Here is a 20005-nt window from a genome sequence, read left to right as displayed (position 1 = left end):
ACAGATGTGCTGTCATCCAGGCTTAGTTGTTCGATTTCCAGAGCACAGGCAGGGTAGATTTAGCATAATTTTGAAGGGCCCTTGGATTTTCAGAATGGTCAATTAGCATTGACTTCAAATTAAAGTCACCAGCTGCATTAACCCCTAACGAGAGAAGCAGCCAGTTCTTTAAATTTTGAAGCCAGGCATTGACTTCTCTCTAGCTATGAAAGTTCTAGATGGCATTTTCTTCCAATGCTATTTTGTCTACATTGAAAATCACTTATTTAATGTTGCCACCCTCATCAATGATCTTAGCAGGTGTTCTGGATAACCTTGCTGCAGCTTCTACCTCAGCACTTGCTGCTTCACCTTGCACTTTTAGGTTATGAAAATAGCTTATTTCCTTAAACCTCATGAACCAACCTCCGCTAGCTTCAGACTTTTCTTCTGCAGTTCCCTCACCTCTCTCAGCCTTCATAGAATTGAAGAGAGTTAAGGCCTTGCTCTGAATTAGGCTTTGGCTTAAGGAAAGATTGTGACTGGTTTGATCTTCTGTCCAGAGACCACTAAAACTTTCTACATATTGCCAATAAGGTTGTTTTGCTTTCTTACCACTTATGTGTTCGCAAGAGTAGCATTTTTAATTTCCTTCAATAAATTTACATTTGCATTTGCAATTTGGCTAACGTTTGGTACAAGAGGCCTAGCTTTCAGCCCATCTCAGTTCTTGGCATGCCTTCCTCACTAAGCTTAACTATTTCTAGCTTTTGATTTAAAGCAAGAGATGTGTAATTCATCCTTTCACTTGAACACTTAGAGGCCATTGTGGTGGTATTATTATTATTATTTTGAGGTGGAGTCTTGCTCTGTCACCCAGGCTGGAGTGCAGTGGTGTGATCCTGACTCACTGCAGCCTCTGCCTCCTGGGTTCGAGTGATTCTCCTGCCTCAGCCTCCTGAGTAACTGGGATTACAGGCATCTGCCACCATGCCTGGCTAATTTTTGTATCTTTATTAGAGACAGGATTTCACCATGTTGGCCAGGCTGGTCTCAACCTCCTGACCTCAAGTGGTCCACCTGCCTCGGCCTCCCAAAAATGCTATGATCACAGGTGTGAGCCTCCACGCCCGGCCCATTGTAGGGTTATTAATTGGCCTAATTTTAATACTGTTGTGTCTCAAGGCATAGGGAGTCCTGAAGAGAGGGAGAGAGATGAAGGAATGGCTGGCTGGCGGAGCATTCAGAACACACACAACATTAAGTTCACTGCCTTAATATGGGTGTGGTTCATGGCACCCTAAAGCAATTACAATAGTAACATCAAAGATCACTGATCACAGATAAACATGACAGATATAATGATAATGAAAAGACTTGAAATATTGTTAGAAATACCAAAATGTGACACAGACATGAAGTGAGCACATACTGTTGGAAAAATAGCTCTGATAGACCTGCTTGAGATAGGGTCACCGCAAACATTCAATTTGTAAAAAATGCAATATCTGCAAAGTGTAATAAGTTGAAGTGCAATAAAATGAAGTATTGTTATTATTCCCACTTCATAGATGAAGAAACTAAGGCTCCAATAGGTAAGTTGCCCAAAGAGACGATTACACAAAAGCATGAATATCAGGAGACATTTTAGAAGCCATTTTAGAGGCTGTGTACTATAGTCACATAGTGAGTAAGTGGTAGAATCAGGATTCACACCCAGAAGCCTAACTCCGAAGATCATGGTCTTAACCTCAAGACTATATGGCCTTTTTGTTTAACAAACAGTGGTTGAATTGCTACTGTGTGCACAGCCCTGTGCTACATACTGGTAGTACAGAGATAAAACTGACTCCATGTCCAAACTCATTTATGGGGTATATACCAGAATTTCTAATTAGTTGGGATTCAGTTGAGTGACAAGACTCTTCTTTTGGAGAGCTTGGGCACGGGGCTAGGCTTCAGGCAGAGATGGAAGACTAGACATTCTCACAGAATAACAGGGCATAGTGTAGGTAGACTGAGGAGAGTTGAGGCCTGATGGCAGTGCAGGCACTCAGAAATCCTGCCTGGGCCTCTAGACCAGGAAGAGTGGCTTAATTCCAAATCCTGCAGGACAGGATTTAGGGACTGAACCTACAGATCAGTGGGCAGTCTCTTCTTTGGAGTTGGCTCTGAGGAGCTCAGGAAGCAGAGGCAAGGGCATGGGAGGAGTGGATCAAATACTGCTTTGATGTTTCTTAATTACAAACACACAGAGCTTTGATGTGGATATGGCAGATATCTCTCAATAATGTCTAAGATTTCCAGTGTTAAATGTTCACTCACTCATTTATTCATTCACTCACTTATCCATTCATCTATTCATTTATCCTCCCACTCACTCATGAGCTGGAGAAAATATCTTCCAGAACTCATAGGGAGAACTGCTGTATGTGTTCAGAGGGAATACTTTATAAGCTGAGTCAGATGGAGAGTAAGATGCTCAAAGACCTTGCTCAGTGAAAAGGAGATGGTGATTTGTATGCTCTCCAAGGAGGGTGAGTATGTTAGATGCAGGTTTTGTTTTATGGAGTAAGGTTATGCCAGTCTGGGCCAGAGCTGAATTGCTGAGGACATGGAGAAGCCAAGACCTGACAGAAACAACTGCTATCTTTGTTTTTCTTCTCTTCATCTAATCTATCACCATTCCCTGTAATTTTACCTCTTAAATACCTCAATGAATCTGTTCTTACTCTATGCCTGTTGTTACCATTCTAGCTCAAATTCTTATTTAGTCTGACCTGTACTACTGCAAAGATCTTCTAACCAGCCTTCCTGCCTCCTATCTTTTCTCCTTCCAGTCCATCCTCTACACCATTGTTAGAGTGATCTTTCTAAATCTCAGATCTAATTATGTTAATCCCTTGGCTCAAAATCTTTGATCTTAAAAGATAAAGTCCATACCCCATAGCATAGTATTCAGACCTCTTTCTAGCTTCATCACCTACCTATGTCCCATCTCCCACCATTCCTTAAGTTCTTCAGGAGTACTCACTGTCAAAAACTCTCCCGTCTGCCAAAATACCACTCCTTTACTTTTCTGCTTGGAAAACTCTTCTTTAGAAAAGTTGTTCTCCTTATATTGCCAAATAAGCACATTTTCATGTGATGCTCCTGGGCTTGGTACCGATTCCACCCATGGGGATCATTATGCCTTCTACCATATAGTCCCAGTTTTCCTCCTGAGCATATGATAGTATGGCACTTCCTTACCCCTTGAAAGTTGGGTGTGGGTTTATGACTTTCTTTGGCCAATGAAATAGGAAAAGTGGAAGTTTTTAGAGCCAATACATGACTCACATACTTTCTTCCCCTCTGGTAGTTGCTCTGTCAGTCTTTATCCTGGAATAAACATGACTAAAAGCAGAGCACGCAGCCAATCCTTAATGGATATGTAATAATAATAAAAAATAAAACCTTGTTGTTTAAGCTACTGAGATTTGAGATTGCTTGTTCCTGAAGAACCCAGCCTATCCTAACGGATATATTATCTCCTCTTTGACATCTTCCATGACTACCCCAAACCACCATGTTTCTACTTTACCTGAACTTGTGTGACTCATTTTTTTGTCTTTTGAGACAGTCTCGCTCTTTCACCCAGGCTGGAGTGCCGTGATGTCATCTCAGCTTCCTGCAACATCTGCCTCCCGGGTTCAAGTGATTCTCCTGCCTCAGCCTCCCAGGTAGCTGGGATTACAGGTGCACACCACTAAGGCTGGCTAACTTTTGTATTTTTAATAGAGATGGGATTTCACCATGTTGGCCAGGCTGGCCTCAAACTCCTGACCTCAAGTGATCTACCTACCTTGGCCTCCCAGAGTGCTGGGATTACAGGCGTGAGCCACCATGCCTGGCTAACTCATTTTTTTAAATATCTGGTGCTGATGACATATTATCAGCATATTGCTGATTATCAATTTGCTGTTATATCTTAGCTACCTTCACAACTCTATTGAGGCTTCCTGAGGGTAGGTGTGGTGGTTGTTCCATGTTATTATCACACTAAGTATAGTTCATGGCTAAGGCAATATTTTGTAATGGGTGCAGGAGAGAGAAAGATTAGTTCTGAATGAATCTTAGTTTCCTCACCTGTAAGATGAGAGTAACAGCATATATTCTCCAGGGTTTTCCAACATTTGTGTATAACAGGTGCAACCTATATAAAAATAATGGCATACTGAAATTATTTTTCTCATTATTTATTTTTATTATAACTATAGATGGCATTCAGTAGATGCTTGTGAATAAAGCAATCTTTCATTGATGGAGGTGTGGTGGTACCTGCATTAGACATGGAATCAGAAGTCCTGGATTTGGCTGGGCACGGTGGCTCATGCCTGTAATCCCAGCACTTTGGGAGATTGAGGCAGGAGGATCACTTGAGTTCAGGTGTTCCAGACCAGCCTGGACTACATAGTGAGACCTTGTCTCTACAAAAGTAAAAAAAATTAGCCAGGCAGGGTGGCACGTGCATTGTGGTCCTAGCTACTTGAGAGGCTGAGGTGGGAGGATCACTTGAGCTTGGGAATTTGACGCTGCAGTGAGCAGTGATCATGCACTCAGGACTGGATGACAGAGTGACACCCTGTCTCAAAACAAAAAACACTGGGTACAGTGGCAAGCGCCTGTAGTCCTAGCTATTCGGCAGGCTGAGGTGGGAGGATCACTTGAGCCTAGGAGTTCAAGGCTGTGGTGAGCTGTGATGATTGCACCACTGCTCTCTAGCCTGAGTGACAGAGTGAGACCCTGTCTCTTTAAAAACAAACAAACAAAAAAAAAGTCCCAGATTTAAGGCCTAGCTTTTTGTCACTAGCTTTGTGACCTTGACCTTGGGAAAGTCACTTGCCCTTTCTGCATTTTTTGCATTCTCAACTATAAAATGTAAATAATAATGACACCTACCTCACTGGAATCTCATAGAATTTAAATGAGATAATATATGAGGACATGTTTTATACATGCTTAAGCATCGCACATTGTAAAACTGTAATGATACAGAGAAGATTGGCTGGTCCCTCACATGAGGACTGTGTGGAAAATTTGGAGGCATCCCAGTTTGCTGTTGGTCTTGTCTTTGTTGCTTGCTTATGTGTTTGTCTTTCCAACTAGACTATGAACTACTTATGATTAAGAAGTGTCTTCAAGTTATTTTTTGAAAAACTGTTTATTTCTTCTTATATAAGAGTAATACGTGCTCATCGTAGAGATAATAAAAATACATGAAGAAGTCTGGGCACAGTGGTTCACACCTGTAATCCTAGCACTTTGGGAGGCTGAGGTGGGTGGATTGCTTGAGCTCCAGAGTTTGAGACCAGCCTGGGCAACATGGTAAAATGTCGTCTGTACTAAAAATACAAAAAATAGCCGGGTATGGTGGTGTGCTACTCAGGAGGCTGAGGTGGGAGGATCGCTTGAGCCCAGGGGTTGGAGGTTGCAGTGAGCCAAGATTGCTTCACTGCATTCCAGCCTGGGTCACAGAGTGAGACCTTGTCTCAAAAAAAAAAAAAAAAAAAAAAATTACATGAAGAAAATTAAAATCTCAGTAATTCTTGTCTCTTATTCAAAGATAGTCTCTATTAACCTTTTGATGTGTTTCTTCTATTTTTTTCTGTGCACATATAGTTACAAAACTAATAGATCACACATACAAGTATTGTCTCATATCATTAAATATTCTTACATACATGAACTTACATAAAAATTCTTATATTTTAATCATTCTCCTGTTGTTGAATATATAAGTTGATGATATGTTTTCACTGTTAGATAAAGTTGTAACAAATGTGTTTTTGTGCATACGTATTTGTCTGATTTTCTATTTTTATAGGGAAATTTTTTCTAATTTTGTAGGAAAAATTCCCAGAAGGAATATTTATGGGTCAAAGAGTATGTACATTTTTAATGCTCTTAAGACTTCCCAGTTGATTCCCAGAAAGGCTAAACCAAGTTCCACTCCCACAAGCAAGATGTGAAGTTATATATTTCACTGCATGCTTATCAATAATGGGAATTATTAAAAATAAGGGGCTGGGCACAGTGGCACAAAACCTTAGTCCTAGCTATTTGGAGACTGAGGTGGGGGGATTGCTTGAGCCCAGAAATTCAAAATTGCAGTGAGCTATGATTGTGCCAGGGCACTCAGCCTGGGCAACAGAATAAGGCTTTGTCTTAAAAAAAAAAAAAAAAGAAACAAAAATAAGGTTAAAACTTTTTATGTAATAATTACCCACTCAACGTTTCTTCTGTGACTTACTTGTTCATGCCTCTTGTCCACTTTTCCATTAGGATTTTAATTATTCTTATTGAATTCTATGAGATTTTAAAAATCATTTTATTCTAGTCAACAAGCACAATACAAGACACATAATAGATGCTCCTTAAATATGCCTTGGGTTGGTCACGGTGGTTCACCCCTGTAATCCCAGCACTTTGGGAGGCCAAGGCGGGTGGATCACCTGAGGTTGGGAGTTCGAGACCTGCCTGACCAACATGGAGAAACCCCGTCTCTACTAAAAATACAAAATTAGCTGGTCATGGTGGTGCATGGCTGTAATCCCAGGTACTCAGGAGGCTGAGGCAGGAGAATCGCTTGAACCTAGGAGGCAGAGGTTGCAGTGAGCTGAGATCACACCATTGTACTCCAGCCTGGGCAACAAGAGCGAAACTCTGTCTCAAAAAAAAAAAAATGCCTTGGGTTATTAGTTAATTGTCTTGGGGACTTTTTAGGAACCAAAGCCGACTTTCTAAGAGATTGCTTCTTTTCTTTTCCTGCCCAGGACACAGCTGGGCAGGAGCGGTACCGGACCATCACGACAGCCTATTACCGTGGGGCCATGGGCTTCATTCTGATGTATGACATCACCAATGAAGAGTCCTTCAATGCTGTCCAAGACTGGTATGAGACTCATATTCATTCATTAATTTAGCAAACTGTTCATTAAAACCTAACATGTGCTAGGTCCTGTATTGCGTGCTAAGGAAGCCCCGATGACCCAGATGAATCAGACATGGTTCCTGGCCTCAGGAGTTCACAGATGAGAGGGGAAGATAGATCCATAAGCAGGAATGAAAATATCATGTGATAGGCTGGGTGCAGTGGCTCACGCCTGTAATCCCAGCACTTTGGGAGGCCGAGGTGGCCAGAGCACCTGAGGTCAGGAGTTCGAGACAAGCCTGGCCAACATGGTGAAACCCCGTCTCTACTAAAAATACAAAAATTAGCCAGGTGTGGTGGCACGTGCCTGTAATCCCAGCTACTCAGGAGGCTAAGGTAGGAGAAATGCTTGAACCTGGGAGGCAGAGGTTGCAGTGAGCCGAGATCACACCACTGCACTCCAGCCTGGGCAACAGAATGAGACTCTGTCTAAAAAGAAAAAAGAAAAGAAAATGTGTGCTAGGTGCAGTGATGAAGCCAGTCATCAGAGCTGTGGGAACCCAGCAGAGGGCTCTCTGACCCAGTTTAGGGAGTCAGAGAAGGTGCCCTGAAGTTGCTGACACATATGCTGCATTTTGTAAGATGAACAGGAGTTAGCTCGAGGGACAAATGAATAAGGATGTTCCAGAAAACGAGTACAGATGTGCAAAGGTGAGAAGGTAGGTGTGAGTGTTGAAGGGCACAGGTCACGAAGGGTTTTGTGTGCTGCTATAAGGAGTTTGGATTCTGTCCCATAGATGATGACATATGAATTAGAAACCAACACGTTCAGATTTGTGTTTCAGGAAGATTACTGTAGCTCTAGTGGAGAGTGAATCCACATAGCACTTCTCTATAAAGTTTATCCCTGAGCTGAGCCGGGTGTCCAGGAGCACATATAGTCCAAGTTCATCAAGGCTCAATATACAATGGAAATTAGTACAGCACCCCACAGTTGCAACCTCTGAGCAACTTATAGCTTTCCTCCGGGGGCACGATTCCCAGGAGAAGGGAGCCTGAGGGGAAGGACACGTGAGAGGGAGGGCCAGGACCCAGTGTCCCTGCTCAGATGAGGATGGGGGAAGATGGGACATCTGTGCAGTGGCTGTCCTTCAGAATCAGAGAGGCCGAGCAGGCCAGGCACACAGCAGCAGGGCAGGCCAGTGCTGGGCTCATCTCCTGCTCCCTTTTGCCCAATAGTGACCCTTTGAGGATTTCGCTTCTCCCAGGGAGCAGTTGTCATAATTGTGTGAAGCTGTGCTGGCTTCACATACACAGCTTGAGCTGAGAGTGACCTTGTGGGCTGCCTGCTACACTCCCCTGTTCTGACCAGCAGTTCAGGGTGTCATCAGCATGTCTGTCATTCCTGGAGGTCTGTGTTCTTTTCTGCCTCTTGGTTATCCTCTTCTTCCTCGTTTCTGCCCCTTCCTTTTTAATAACTCTTTCTTCCCTCTACCTTGGGTTTTTCTCCTCTCCTTCCTCTGTTCTCTTCCCCTTTCCTTTACTCTCTCCACTCATCATTTTCTTCCCTTCCTCCCCTCTCCCTGCTCCTCTTCTTCTCTCTCATCACATCTCCCCTGAAGTGTCTCCGCACTGCCCATTTCCCTGTTGGCCTTGACCCCCTTCCCTTCCTCCCTCAGTCTCTGTTCATTCTGCCTCAGGAACACAGTGACTTTAACACCTGGTGATGATTCCTCCAAGAATAACCTGAGTTTGTTGCTAATCTGGGAGCTGAGAGGAAATGGGGTGGGAGGAGGGAGGAAGGTGAAAGAAAGAGTAGCGCCAGGCGTGGTGGCTCACGCCTGTAATCCCAGCACTTTGGGAGGCTGAGGCAGGCAGATCACGAGGTCAGGAGATCGAGACCATCCTGACTAACATGGTGAAACCCCGTCTCTACTAAAATACAAAAAAGTAGCTGGGCGTGGTGGCGGGCGCCTGTAGTCCCAGCTGCTCGGGAGGCTGAGGCAGGGGAGTGGCGTGAACCCAGGAGGCGGAGCTTGCAGTGAGCCGAGATCACACCACTGCACTCCAGCCTGGGTGACAGAGCGAGACTCCGTCTCAAGAAAAAAAAAAAGAGTAGCATGGGAGATAAGGAGAGCTGGACCAAGTTACCTGTCTTGAGTCTGAAGACTGAGTGTCTATCTCTCCCAAGCCCCGGCATTTGAGTTTTGTCTGTGGGTAACTTGGTCTCAGCCTCACCCCTACCTGCCATCCAAGCCCCAGTGCCCAGAATGGGGCCTGGTTTCTTGTGGGCCCACAAGAAGTGGTGGTTGAGTGAATTCCATCCTTTGGGGGAATGGCTTCTCACCATAAGTGAGAAGGTTGGTGATAAGATCAGCTTTAAGAACAGGGTCAGTAATAGGTTCAGGTTGCAGTTAGGGTTGAGTTGGATTGTCAGTGTCAGGGTAGAGTCAGATTCAAGATCTGCTTCAGGACTAACCATTCACTGGCTCGTTCATTTATCAAACATTCACTGACACCTTCTCTACTCTGTGTTCTGTGCTGGGTATTGGCATCCCAAAGATGAATAAGCCGGTCCTTGCCCTCAGGGAGAGATAGAAATTCAGCCAAATATAATAGGTGCCATGGTAAATGTGCAGGAGACCAAAAGAGAAAGTAATCACTTCTAACTGATGGGGTCTTTGGGGAATGTTAGGCTCATCTCCACAAAAAGATGTCTCCATAATATAAGAGAGTCCTTTTTTATTTCCTCTTAAAATTTTGTTTTTAATTATAGAAGTAATACATGCTCACTTTCAATAATGTGAAAAGTACAGAAATTTGAAAAGTTTTTTTTTTTTTTGAGACGGAGTCTCACTCTGTCACCCAGGCTGGAGTGTAGTGATGCCATCTTGGCTCACCGCAAGCTCCGCCTCCCAGGTTCACTCCATTCTCCTGCCTCAGCCTCCTGAGTAGCTGGGACTACAAACACCCGCCACCATGCCCGGCTAATTTTTTTTTTAATTTTTAGTGGAGATGGGGTTTCACCATGTTAGCCAGGATGGTCTCAATCTCTTGACCTCGTGATCCACCCACCTCTGCCTCCCAAAGTGCTGGGATTACAGTTGTGAGCCACCATGCCTGGCCGAAAAGTATTTTTTAAAAGTCTTATAATCATCTTATGTGAAGGTAACCACTGCTGACATTTTGGTTTCTGCAAATAATCATAATCCAAGGCTTCAGGGAAGGTTTGTGAATCACATAGGAGGAGGTGGAGGCTAAGTGGATCTAGGGGAAGCTTGAAGAGGTTCCCCTAGATCCACTTAGTTGTGGGATCAGCACTGGGCCCAGTTGTAGGATCAGCACTGGGCCCTGGAGGATGAGTTAGTTGTGGGGAAGGAATTCTCAGTGTAGGCAAAGGCACAAGCCATGGAAGAGCTTTCGGGGAATGAGTGAAAAGGTTGGGAGGCAGGAGAATGGGTAATGAGGCTGGAGAGGCACAGCATGAATGGTCTTGAACTAAGGAATCTGGACTTGATCACATAGCTAGCTGGGGGCCAGAGAAGGCTTCTAAGAAAGGATACATTGTGATCAAATACCTGTTTTAGAAAGAGCTCTCTGCCCAGTGAGGAGAGGGATGGCCAGATATGGTAGAGGTGGACTTCAAAGAGATGGATGAAGTTTGCAGCTAGGGCTTAGGAGTCAGCATCTGTGACAGTCAGCAGGGACAGGTATCTGTCTGTCCTCAGCTGAATTAATTGGCAGTAACTTGGGTGTTGCTAGTCCTGTCGTAGAGAAACCATTTCTTCACACTTTGCAGTTTTCTTTTTGTCATAGGAGGGTATGTGTCTTGGTCGGTTTGGGCTGCTACAACAAAAATGCTATAGACTTGGTGGCTTAAATGACAGACATTTCTTTCTCACAGTTCTGGAGCTAGGAAGTCCAAGATCAAGGCTTCAGCAGCTCCAGTATCCGGAGACAGCCATCTTCTTGTTGTATCCTCCCATGGCCAAGAGAGAAAGAGGGCTCTAGCCTCTTTCTCTTCTTGTATGGACACATTTATGAGGACTCTAGCCTCATTGACATAATTACATCCCAAAGACTCCACATCCAAATACCATTACATTGGGGATTAGGCTTCAACATATAAATCTGGAGGTAGGGACACAGACATTCAGTCTAGAGGAATATGATTAACATATCTCTTTCTATCTCATTTTAGGGCTACTCAGATCAAGACCTACTCCTGGGACAATGCACAAGTTATTCTGGTGGGGAACAAGTGTGACATGGAGGAAGAGAGGGTTGTTCCCACTGAGAAGGGCCGGCTCCTCGCAGAGCAGCTTGGTATGTACATGACACGTGTGTGCACGTGCGCAGGTGTACACATGCTCATGAGAGTGGGGTAAACAGGGCACGAGTGTGTTTGTATTTATGACATTAGTGTTGTGGTTGTGAATTATGTACCTGTGTGATCTGTGCGTGTTGTTTTATATTTGATGTACATATGGGCTTTGTGCTGTGAGTTTTAGATAATTCATCATTTTTGATATGTATATATTTTGTTATATGGAATATGTAAATACATTTTAAATTTATAAACTCTTTTTTTTACCAGTTCCTTCCACAAAGGACTTGAGATGTCTTATAAAAATTGTCACAGTACAATAAAAATAAATAAGTGAGAAAATTGGAGCAAAGGGAAAGCAAGGGTGAGGGAAAAATAAGAGGAAGCTAGGGTAAGTATTAAGTTCTTGGACACCTGCAAGAGTTGGGCCAAAATGTTGCCTTTGAGCTTCCTAGCAACCATTGCCAAGAGGAAAACATAACCAGTTATATGGTTTAGAGTGTCCTAGTATAAAAACAAACCCCTTATTCCAGAGAAGCGCTCCTCTTCATCATCAACTGTAGAGCAGACTCTGTATGCTGAATGTGACCATGTCCTGAATATCAAACATCCTTCCAGCACTGAGTATTTATATGCTGTTCTTACAGTTTATTTCAATGCAAACTCATGCTTCTCACCAAAACACAATTCACAACAAAAGGAACTGTATGAAGGAACAAAATTATGTGGTTTGGGTATGTAGCTCATCAATGTCCTGACTTTTTCCAAGGTTAAAATATTTTGATCCTTGTGCTCCTTTGAGGCCTAGGTGCCCAGACCTGTCTCAGTGGCCCCAAAGCGGAACTCTACCTACCTTTGCTTTTATTTTATGTATTGGGGTCCGGGGTAAGGTTGCCTTACAAAAAGAGTTCCATGCCTGTAGGTTTGAAAGTTTGAAATCTCCCTCTAGAATAGATGTACTGCTTAGCTTTTAGCCAGTCTCCCTAAGTATATCTCACATCCTAAGTGTTGTAAGTATTGAGGAGTGGAGAGTTTAAAGTCTCTGATAGTTTCTGAAGAACAGATATGTGGGCTTATAGATGGGTAATCTGTATAAAATACAAGTGTGAATTGTGTGTTTTATATATTTGTATTATGTGTATTATGAGTATGTGTGTATGTGTGTGTCGTATACTTTATTCTCCCCAAGGTGGCCTGTAAACTGTAGCAAACTATAAGTGCTTAATAAACAGGGAGGTTGGGTCATCTTGGGCCTTGCTGTTTCTACACTATTGCAGAGGTTCTCGGAGTCCAGAAAGTGCCTCCATGTGGTCCATAGAACAATAAGCAAGTGATGAAGCCCACACCTCGAGAACTTCAGACAGTCCCTTTAGGCTTTCAACCTGCAGCCTCCCTGGAGGCTCCCAGCACTCTCCCTGGACTGACTATATTTCATCTGCTTGGAATGCTCTCTTCTACTCCCCATCTTCTACCCTCATCCAGCTGCTGAGCCCCCACTCAGCTTTCAAAACAGCTCGCACTTCACATCTTCTATGAAACCTTTCCTAGCCCCCAGCCAGAGCTCTTTATTTGTTCCCTCACTTAATGCACCCCACACATAGAAGAGTCACAGTACCCATCATACTTGGATGCACTCATTTACTTGTCTGTCTCCTGAAAGCTCCTTGCAGACAGGAAATGAATCTTGTTTGTCTTTGTGCCTACTGTGCCTAGCATACGGCCAGACACGGAGGATGCAAAAATATGTTTTGAGTAAGTTTATGATGTTAAGTATTTGGGTTCATTATTTTATTGTCCAGTGAAGACTTCCTGCGTGCCTACTCTGTTCTAGGCCCTGAGCTGTGAAACAGGCAACATTCCCTGGTCTGAAGAAGCTCGATCCAGTGAGAGAGCCCACAGTAACATAGTCCAAGTGGTCAGGGCTGTGACAGAGGGATGTTGGGGGAGCATAGAGGAGGAACCTGATTCTCCTGGGGTCAGAGAACATGATGCCCAAGCGGAGTCTTGAAGATAAGTAGGACCAGTCAAGTGAAGAGGAGAGTTAAGGGTGTTCCAGGCAGGGGCATAACCCTGGCAGAGGCAAGGAACAGCCTTGTGGCATCAGGGAACCATAAATCACTGGATGGTGTGAGTCTGGAGTAGTGTTGCCCAAAGAGGGGACTCGTGCCACTGGAATTGTGCAGGATGATTTTCTGTATTTATTTTCTAATACATATTTGGATATGTATTAGAAAAAAATATACCAGCTTGCCAAGCCCTTCTCACTAAGATTTTTTTTTTTTTTTTTTTGAGATGGAGTTTCACTCTTGTCACCCAGGTTGGAGTGCAGTGGGGCGATCTCAGCTCACTGCAATCTCTGCCTCCAGGGTTCAAGCGATTCTCCTGCCTCAGCCTCCTGAGTAGCTGGGATTACAGGCACTCACCACCATGCCTGGCTAATTTTTTGTATTTTCAGTAGAGACAGGGTTTCATCATGTTGGCCAGGCTGGTCTCAGACTCCTGACTCCAGATGATCCACCCACCTGGGCCTCCTAAAGTGCTGGGATTATAGGCATGAGCTACCACACGTGGCCATTCTAAGATTTTTTTAAAGGTGAATTGATTAAACACTTATTAGGTGCTTACCTTGTGTCAGGCACTATTTATTCTAAGTGTTTTAAAGTATTACGCATCTAATTTAATCCCCCTAAAACCCTCCAAGATATGTTCTTTCCTTATCTCCACATTTTGTGTGTGTGTGTGTGTGTGTGTGTGTGTGTGTGTGTGTGTATGTATGTGTGTGTGTTTAACAGATGAGAAAAGTGAGGCACAGAGAAGTTGTGTAACTTGCCATAGTCACACAGCTAGTAAGAGCGTAGAACCAGTATTTCTACCATGTTCAACCAGTATTTCAACATGGTAGTCTGGCTCCCAGAGCCTGTGCTCCTAACCAGTTAACTTCACTATACAGCAAATGTCGTAATCATAGCTAATATATATTTAACAAGGCACTATGTGAAATGTTTAGCATTAATTATCTCATTTAAGTCTCTTTATAAACCAAGGTAGGTACTATAGAGCATGTCCAAAAATGAGGTTCAGAGAGGTTAAATAACTTGCTCAAGCTTATACCATTAGCAAGTAGTGGAGTCGTATAAATCTATCAAATGTATTTAGGAACACGGATAGAACACATGAAATTAAATCTTAGTGCAGTGTTTTTAGGAAGGTACTTGAAGAAGACCTTAATTAATTGGTTAGGTTTGGGCAGGTCGAGGTAACCCATCTCTGCCCAACTCAACTCCCTGAGCTTTCTGCTATTGATCACCAGAACTTGCCTATTTACATGTTTATCTCTCCTCCTAGGCTTCTACTGCATGGATTGTGTCTGATTTGTTTCATTATCCTAAGGACCCAGCATAGGGTAGATATTCATTAATACATTTTACTTATTCAGTGAAAAACATTTATTGAGCACGCTGAGCCAAGTGCTGCCCTGGCACTTAGGATATAATGAATGATGAACAAACAGCTGCAATCCTTACTGTCATGGAACTAATGGGGAAAGAGACATTAAACAAATACTTATAAAAATATTAATTAAAAATTGTGTAAATAAATGGGTAAACTATATGGTATGTGAATTATAGCTCAATACAGTTGTCAAAATTATGATATGTTCTACTTGAGTTAGGACTCTTGTTATTGCAAGTGATAAAATCACAAATCAAACTAGCTTTAATAAAAAAAAATAGAATTGGCTGGGCACAGTGGCTCGTGCCTGTAATCCCTTTGGGAGGGATTACACTTTGGGAGGCTGAGGTGGGCAGATCACTTGAGGTCAGCCTGGTTTGAAACCAGTCTGGTCAGCACAGTGAAACCCCGTCTCTACTAAAAATACAAAAATTAGCTGAGCATGTAGTCCCAGCTACTCGGGAGGCTGAAGCAGGAGAATTGCTTGAACCCAGGAGGTGGAAGTTACAGTGAACTGAGATCACCCCACTGCACTCCAGCCTGGGTGACAGAGCAAGACTCCATCTCGAAAAAGGAAAAAAAAAAAGAGAGAATGTATGAGCTCCTGTAACTGGGAAGTCCATGAGACCCAGGGTTCAATTGCACTCTCCATTTCTCAGCTTTACTTATCCCCTCAGCCTCTTTCTATAGCCAGACTCTCTGCATGGGGAGTTAGAGGGATGATGGCAGATTCATGGCTTCCCAATTCCTGCGAAAAGAGACCTTCTCTCTCCCAACCACTATGTATCAATAGCAGGGAATATTATGATTGGTCACCTGTGAGTCATGTGCCCATCTCAGTGGCTGCGGGAGGCAAGTATGGCAACATAGTCCTAATATAACTGTTTAAAATGGTGGTTTCCTAAAGGAGGGAATGAAGGGGACAGATAGAAGTTAACATAAGTCCACCACAAGTGCTATGAAAAAAGTGCAAGAGAGAAACCTAATTTTAGGCTGGAGAGTTAAGGTTTTCTGAGAAAGTAACACTTAAGGTGAGAACAAAAGGATGAGAAAAAGCTAGCCAGGCAAAGAGTAGAGTGTGGGGAGGGGCATGTTCCACATCAAGAATAGTCCCAATGTGGGTTAAAGTGTGAAATATTCATGAAATTGAAAGAAGGCCATGGCACAGGGACTAAATAATCAAGGGAGAGTAGCATGAGATGAGGATGGACAGATGGGCAGGGATCAGAAGGTACAGGATCTTATAGACCATGTTAAGAATTTTGCCAGGATATAATCAGATCTGGGAACAGTGATGGGGGATACTCAGCCTCACCCAGTGCCTACCCCTCTGCTGTCTCAGGTATTAAGTCAGTTTCAGTGGTGTCTTTGCCAGTACAGTAATGCCATTCTCTGATTTATGGGATCCCTCCTCAGGATTCCCTTTCTTGTAGCTTTTCTCAGCTCACTCAGTCAAGACTATTGATACGGCTAATGATTCACGTTTATTAAAGCTGTGAGGTCAGGCTTGGTGGCTCACACCTGTAATCCCAGCACTTTGGGAGGCTGAGGCGGGTGGATCACCTGAGGTCGAGAGTTCGAGACCAGCCTGACCAACATGGAGAAACCTCATCTCTACTAAAAATACAAAAGTTAGCCAGGTGTGGTGGTGGGTGCCTGTAATCCCAGCTACTTGAGGCTGAGGCAGGAGAATCGCTTGAACCCGGGAGGCGGAGGTTGCGGTGAGCAGATATTGCACCATTACACTCCAGCCTGGGTAACGAGCAAAACTCCGTTTAAAAAAAGAGAAAAAAATGCTGTATGTGGTTGGCCTTCCATATCCTCAAAGTTCCTGGGACTTGGTTGAGATCATATAGATGATGAGGCAGGTGGGTGTTTGGAGGAGTAGAGGAGTTTTAGGGACTTTTATTTCAGGAAGCATGACCTTTTAGGGTTCTGCCTCCATGTGCCCCTCGGAAAGGGGCTTCTTGTCCCTTTTCCTGGATCTGACTGGAGATCCGGCCAGAACCTAGGGAGGCTAGTAAAAGGGAAATGTGCTTCTGCCTACAAAGGAAGGAGAGACCATCCACAATATAGTTTTTTGTTTTGTTTTGTTTTGTTTTGAGACAAGGTCTTGCTCTGTCATCCAGGCTGGAGTGCAGTGACACAATCTTGGCTCACTGCAACCTTCACCTACTGGACTCAAGCAATCTTCCTGCCTCAGCCTCCTGATCCCAAATAGCTGGGATTATAGGCATGCACCACCATGCCCAGCTAACTTTTGTGTTTTTGTTTGTTTGCTTGCTTTTTTGGTAGGGATGGGGTTTCACTGTGTTGCCCAGGCTGGTCTCAAACTCCTAGGCTCAAGTGATCTGCCAGCTTTGGTCTCCCAAAGTGCTGGGATTACAGGCATGAGCCACCATGCCCAGCCTAAAATGTAATTTTGAAACACACACATACCATCATAGTGTAGTGGGAAAAGCGTGCCCAGACTAGGAGTTAGGAGATTCAGAGTTTTATCCTGCTTCTGCTACTACTTTACAATGCGACTTTGAGCATTGCATTTGCTGTCTCTGGGTCTCAGTTTACCTATCTGTAAAACATGCAGTTTGGATTTGTTGCGTAGGAAGATCTGTTTGGCGCTATCTCACTTTGATTCTGTGATTTCAATTTACCCAACTCCCCATTCATCACTCAGACCCCGCAGACCCTCATACACTTCCTTGTTTATTTTAGGTGCTCAATAAATGGGTGCGTGCGTGTGTGTGTGTGTGTGTGTGTGTGTGTGTGTGTGTTTTCTAGATTGAGATCAACTATAGGAACCTTGCATCATTGAGTCTGGTTGCAGAGAAAGAAAGGCCTGGTTGGCAATGATGATAACTAACAGTAACTTAAAATTCACAATATGCTTTCACGAAAATCCTCTTGTGACCTTTGCTGTCACTCCTAGCATGGAAAGCTGCATTATGATACTATAGTAATACAGTATCTGTATTGCTGTATAGTACATAGTATATTATCATCAGTACAGTAAATCAGTGATTTTCTGGATGAAGAAGCTGAGTCCAGACCACTTGCATTTTCTTGCACACAATGAGCTGTGCCACACTTCTGTGTCTTTATTTTCCCACTCTAAGGTTATGTAACTTTTCTAAGCTATGTAAGTATTAGATGGCAGGCCCCGTACTCAAACTCAGACTTTGGACTCAAAATCCTAATGTTGTCACGTCATCCAATGGTGTTTTTCCAAAAGCCTGTCATAGTTTCTCTTCGCATTTCCACCCTCAGTCACAAAGTTGGTGAGACTGCTTTAGATTATGCTGCGGTAACACACAACCTGAGTCAGGAGCTTAGATAATAAGGGTTTCTTTCTCACTCATTCCATACCAACTACAAGTCAATTGCAACTCTGTTCCATGCATTTTCTTACTCTGGGGTCCGTTTGGGATGGCTCAACCACACAAAGCCTTTTAAAGCTTCTTTGGGACTTGGATCACATCACTTCTGTCCACATCCATTGGCCAAAGTCAGTCACATAATCAAACTTGATGTCGATGGAGTGGGGAGACGTATTCTTCCCACAAGGAGGCACTGCAAGCTAGTGGTAATGTGGAGGTATAAAATCTCTTTCAGGGAAGGCAGTTTACAGTCACTGAACACATCATGGACTCTGGGGGCACAGAGGTGAGTGGGTTCCCTTCCCTCAAGATACACACTGACTAGGGAAACAAAATTGTACACAGATAATTATAACCTTCTTTGGGTCAATGGCTATGCCGGTCCTCAGCCTGTTTGCTATTATTCTTCACCTCTCCTGTTCTTTTTCCTGCAACCTTTTCTGAGGGGTTGACCTTTGCAGGCTATGTTTCCCAGGCTCTTGTGATAGTAGCTTCTGGCTGGGACTAGCCAAGGGAAGATATTGGCAGGTGATTGGAGATGCAGAAAAGGGAGAAATCCAGGTATTTTCCCCCTGCCTTGGCTGGTCCCCCAGCAGGGGCTGCTTCTCTACTGTGACTCCTGTTCTCATGGTTCCAGCTTCTTTTAGCTCTAATACTAGTATTTTTTGCTTTTGACAATCTCTGGGTTTCCTCAGTATTCTGTTTAGCTTCTTAGTTCTTCCATCACCTATATAAGCAATTCCTTCTGGTTTAAAGAATAGTTCCCATTTTTCTGGTTGGAGTCTGACTGAAACAATCACACAAAGTGCCATGAGAGTGCAGGGGAGAGAGACATTGTATGTTCTGAGTGGTAGAGGTGTTGCGGGGAAGAAAAAGTGAAGCTTCTCTGGGATCAGTAATTCCACAGGTGAGTAATGAAGATGATTAGGAGTAGGAGCTAGAGATTAATAACATGAGCAATGGCACAAAATGAGGAAGCGCTGATATTTCTGGAGCATAGTGTGAGCCGGGAAGATGAAGCTGGGGAAGTAGAGACCAGGCCATGCCAGGTCTTGGGTGTTCAGCCAGTGAGGCTGGATACTGAATTGATCAGACCTCTTTAAATTCCAGTGACACAAATCCAAGTCAAAATAGCTCAAGTTACAGGGACAGGTGAATAGCTGAAGCAAAATGGAAGAGAAGGTTCGTCCAAGGTGGCGGATGGATTGTCCACATGACACTCAAAGTTCCTGAGAATGAAAACAAGCCTTGAGTAGAAAGGAAGACAGTGAGTCCCGCTGAGCCCAAATCATCAGTGACCAGAGGATGTGAGTTGAAGGTTGATAAATGACAGAGATGAGGCAGTGTCAGAGCAGGATGGAGAAGGGATTTGAACTGTGGAGGAGACATGTTCTGGAGTAGTGTTGGGATGAAGAGAGGTGAGTTTAGCTGGTTGCAAGTTTCTGAATAGAATTCTGAGGTCGGCCGGGCACGGTGGCTCAAGCCTGTAATCCCAGCACTTTGGGAGGCCGAGACAGTTGGATCACGAGGTCAGAAGATCGAGACCATCCTGGCTAACACGGTGAAACCCCCGTCTCTACTAAAAAATACAAAAAACTAGCCGGGCGAGGTGGCGGGCGCCTGTAGTCCCAGCTACTCGGGAGGCTGAGGCAGGAGAATGGCGTGAACCCGGGAGGCGGAGCTTGCAGTGAGCCGAGATCCGGCCACTGCACTCCAGTCTGGGCGACAGTGCGAGACTCCGTCTCAAAAAAAAAAAAAAAAAAAAAAAAAAAAAAATTCTGAGGTCATATTCAGAAGCAGGCAGTGTGGATGCAGTCTGTGGGTCTGTGACAGCTGCCTTTGGACACAATTGATAAACATCATTTTTGAGGGGTGGGGGAACATCTCAGATTTAGTTAAGAACTGAGCCCCATTAAAGACAGCAGAAATGTCGTTGTTTTGAAGCCAATTAGGAGG

The 20005-nt window shown here is 43.8% G+C and overlaps 1 protein-coding gene across 1 annotated transcript in view; it reads left to right on the top strand.

Annotated features, from left to right (window-relative positions):
* The window catches only part of RAB3B (RAB3B, member RAS oncogene family), an 84443-nt gene that overhangs the window by 47261 nt on the left and 17177 nt on the right, over nucleotides 1–20005 (top strand). Inside the window, exons 3-4 of the mRNA XM_050803566.1 lie at nucleotides 6795–6913; nucleotides 11094–11218. Of these exons, the coding sequence (XP_050659523.1) occupies nucleotides 6795–6913; nucleotides 11094–11218 (244 nt within the window). The remainder of the gene's footprint in view (nucleotides 1–6794; nucleotides 6914–11093; nucleotides 11219–20005) is intronic.

The sequence above is a fragment of the Macaca thibetana genome, chromosome 1, assembly GCF_024542745.1.
Source record: "Macaca thibetana thibetana isolate TM-01 chromosome 1, ASM2454274v1, whole genome shotgun sequence".
NCBI lineage: Eukaryota > Metazoa > Chordata > Mammalia > Primates > Cercopithecidae > Macaca > Macaca thibetana.
The sequence above is the reverse complement of the archived record's forward strand: the minus strand, read 5'-3'. Positions and strand labels throughout refer to the sequence as shown.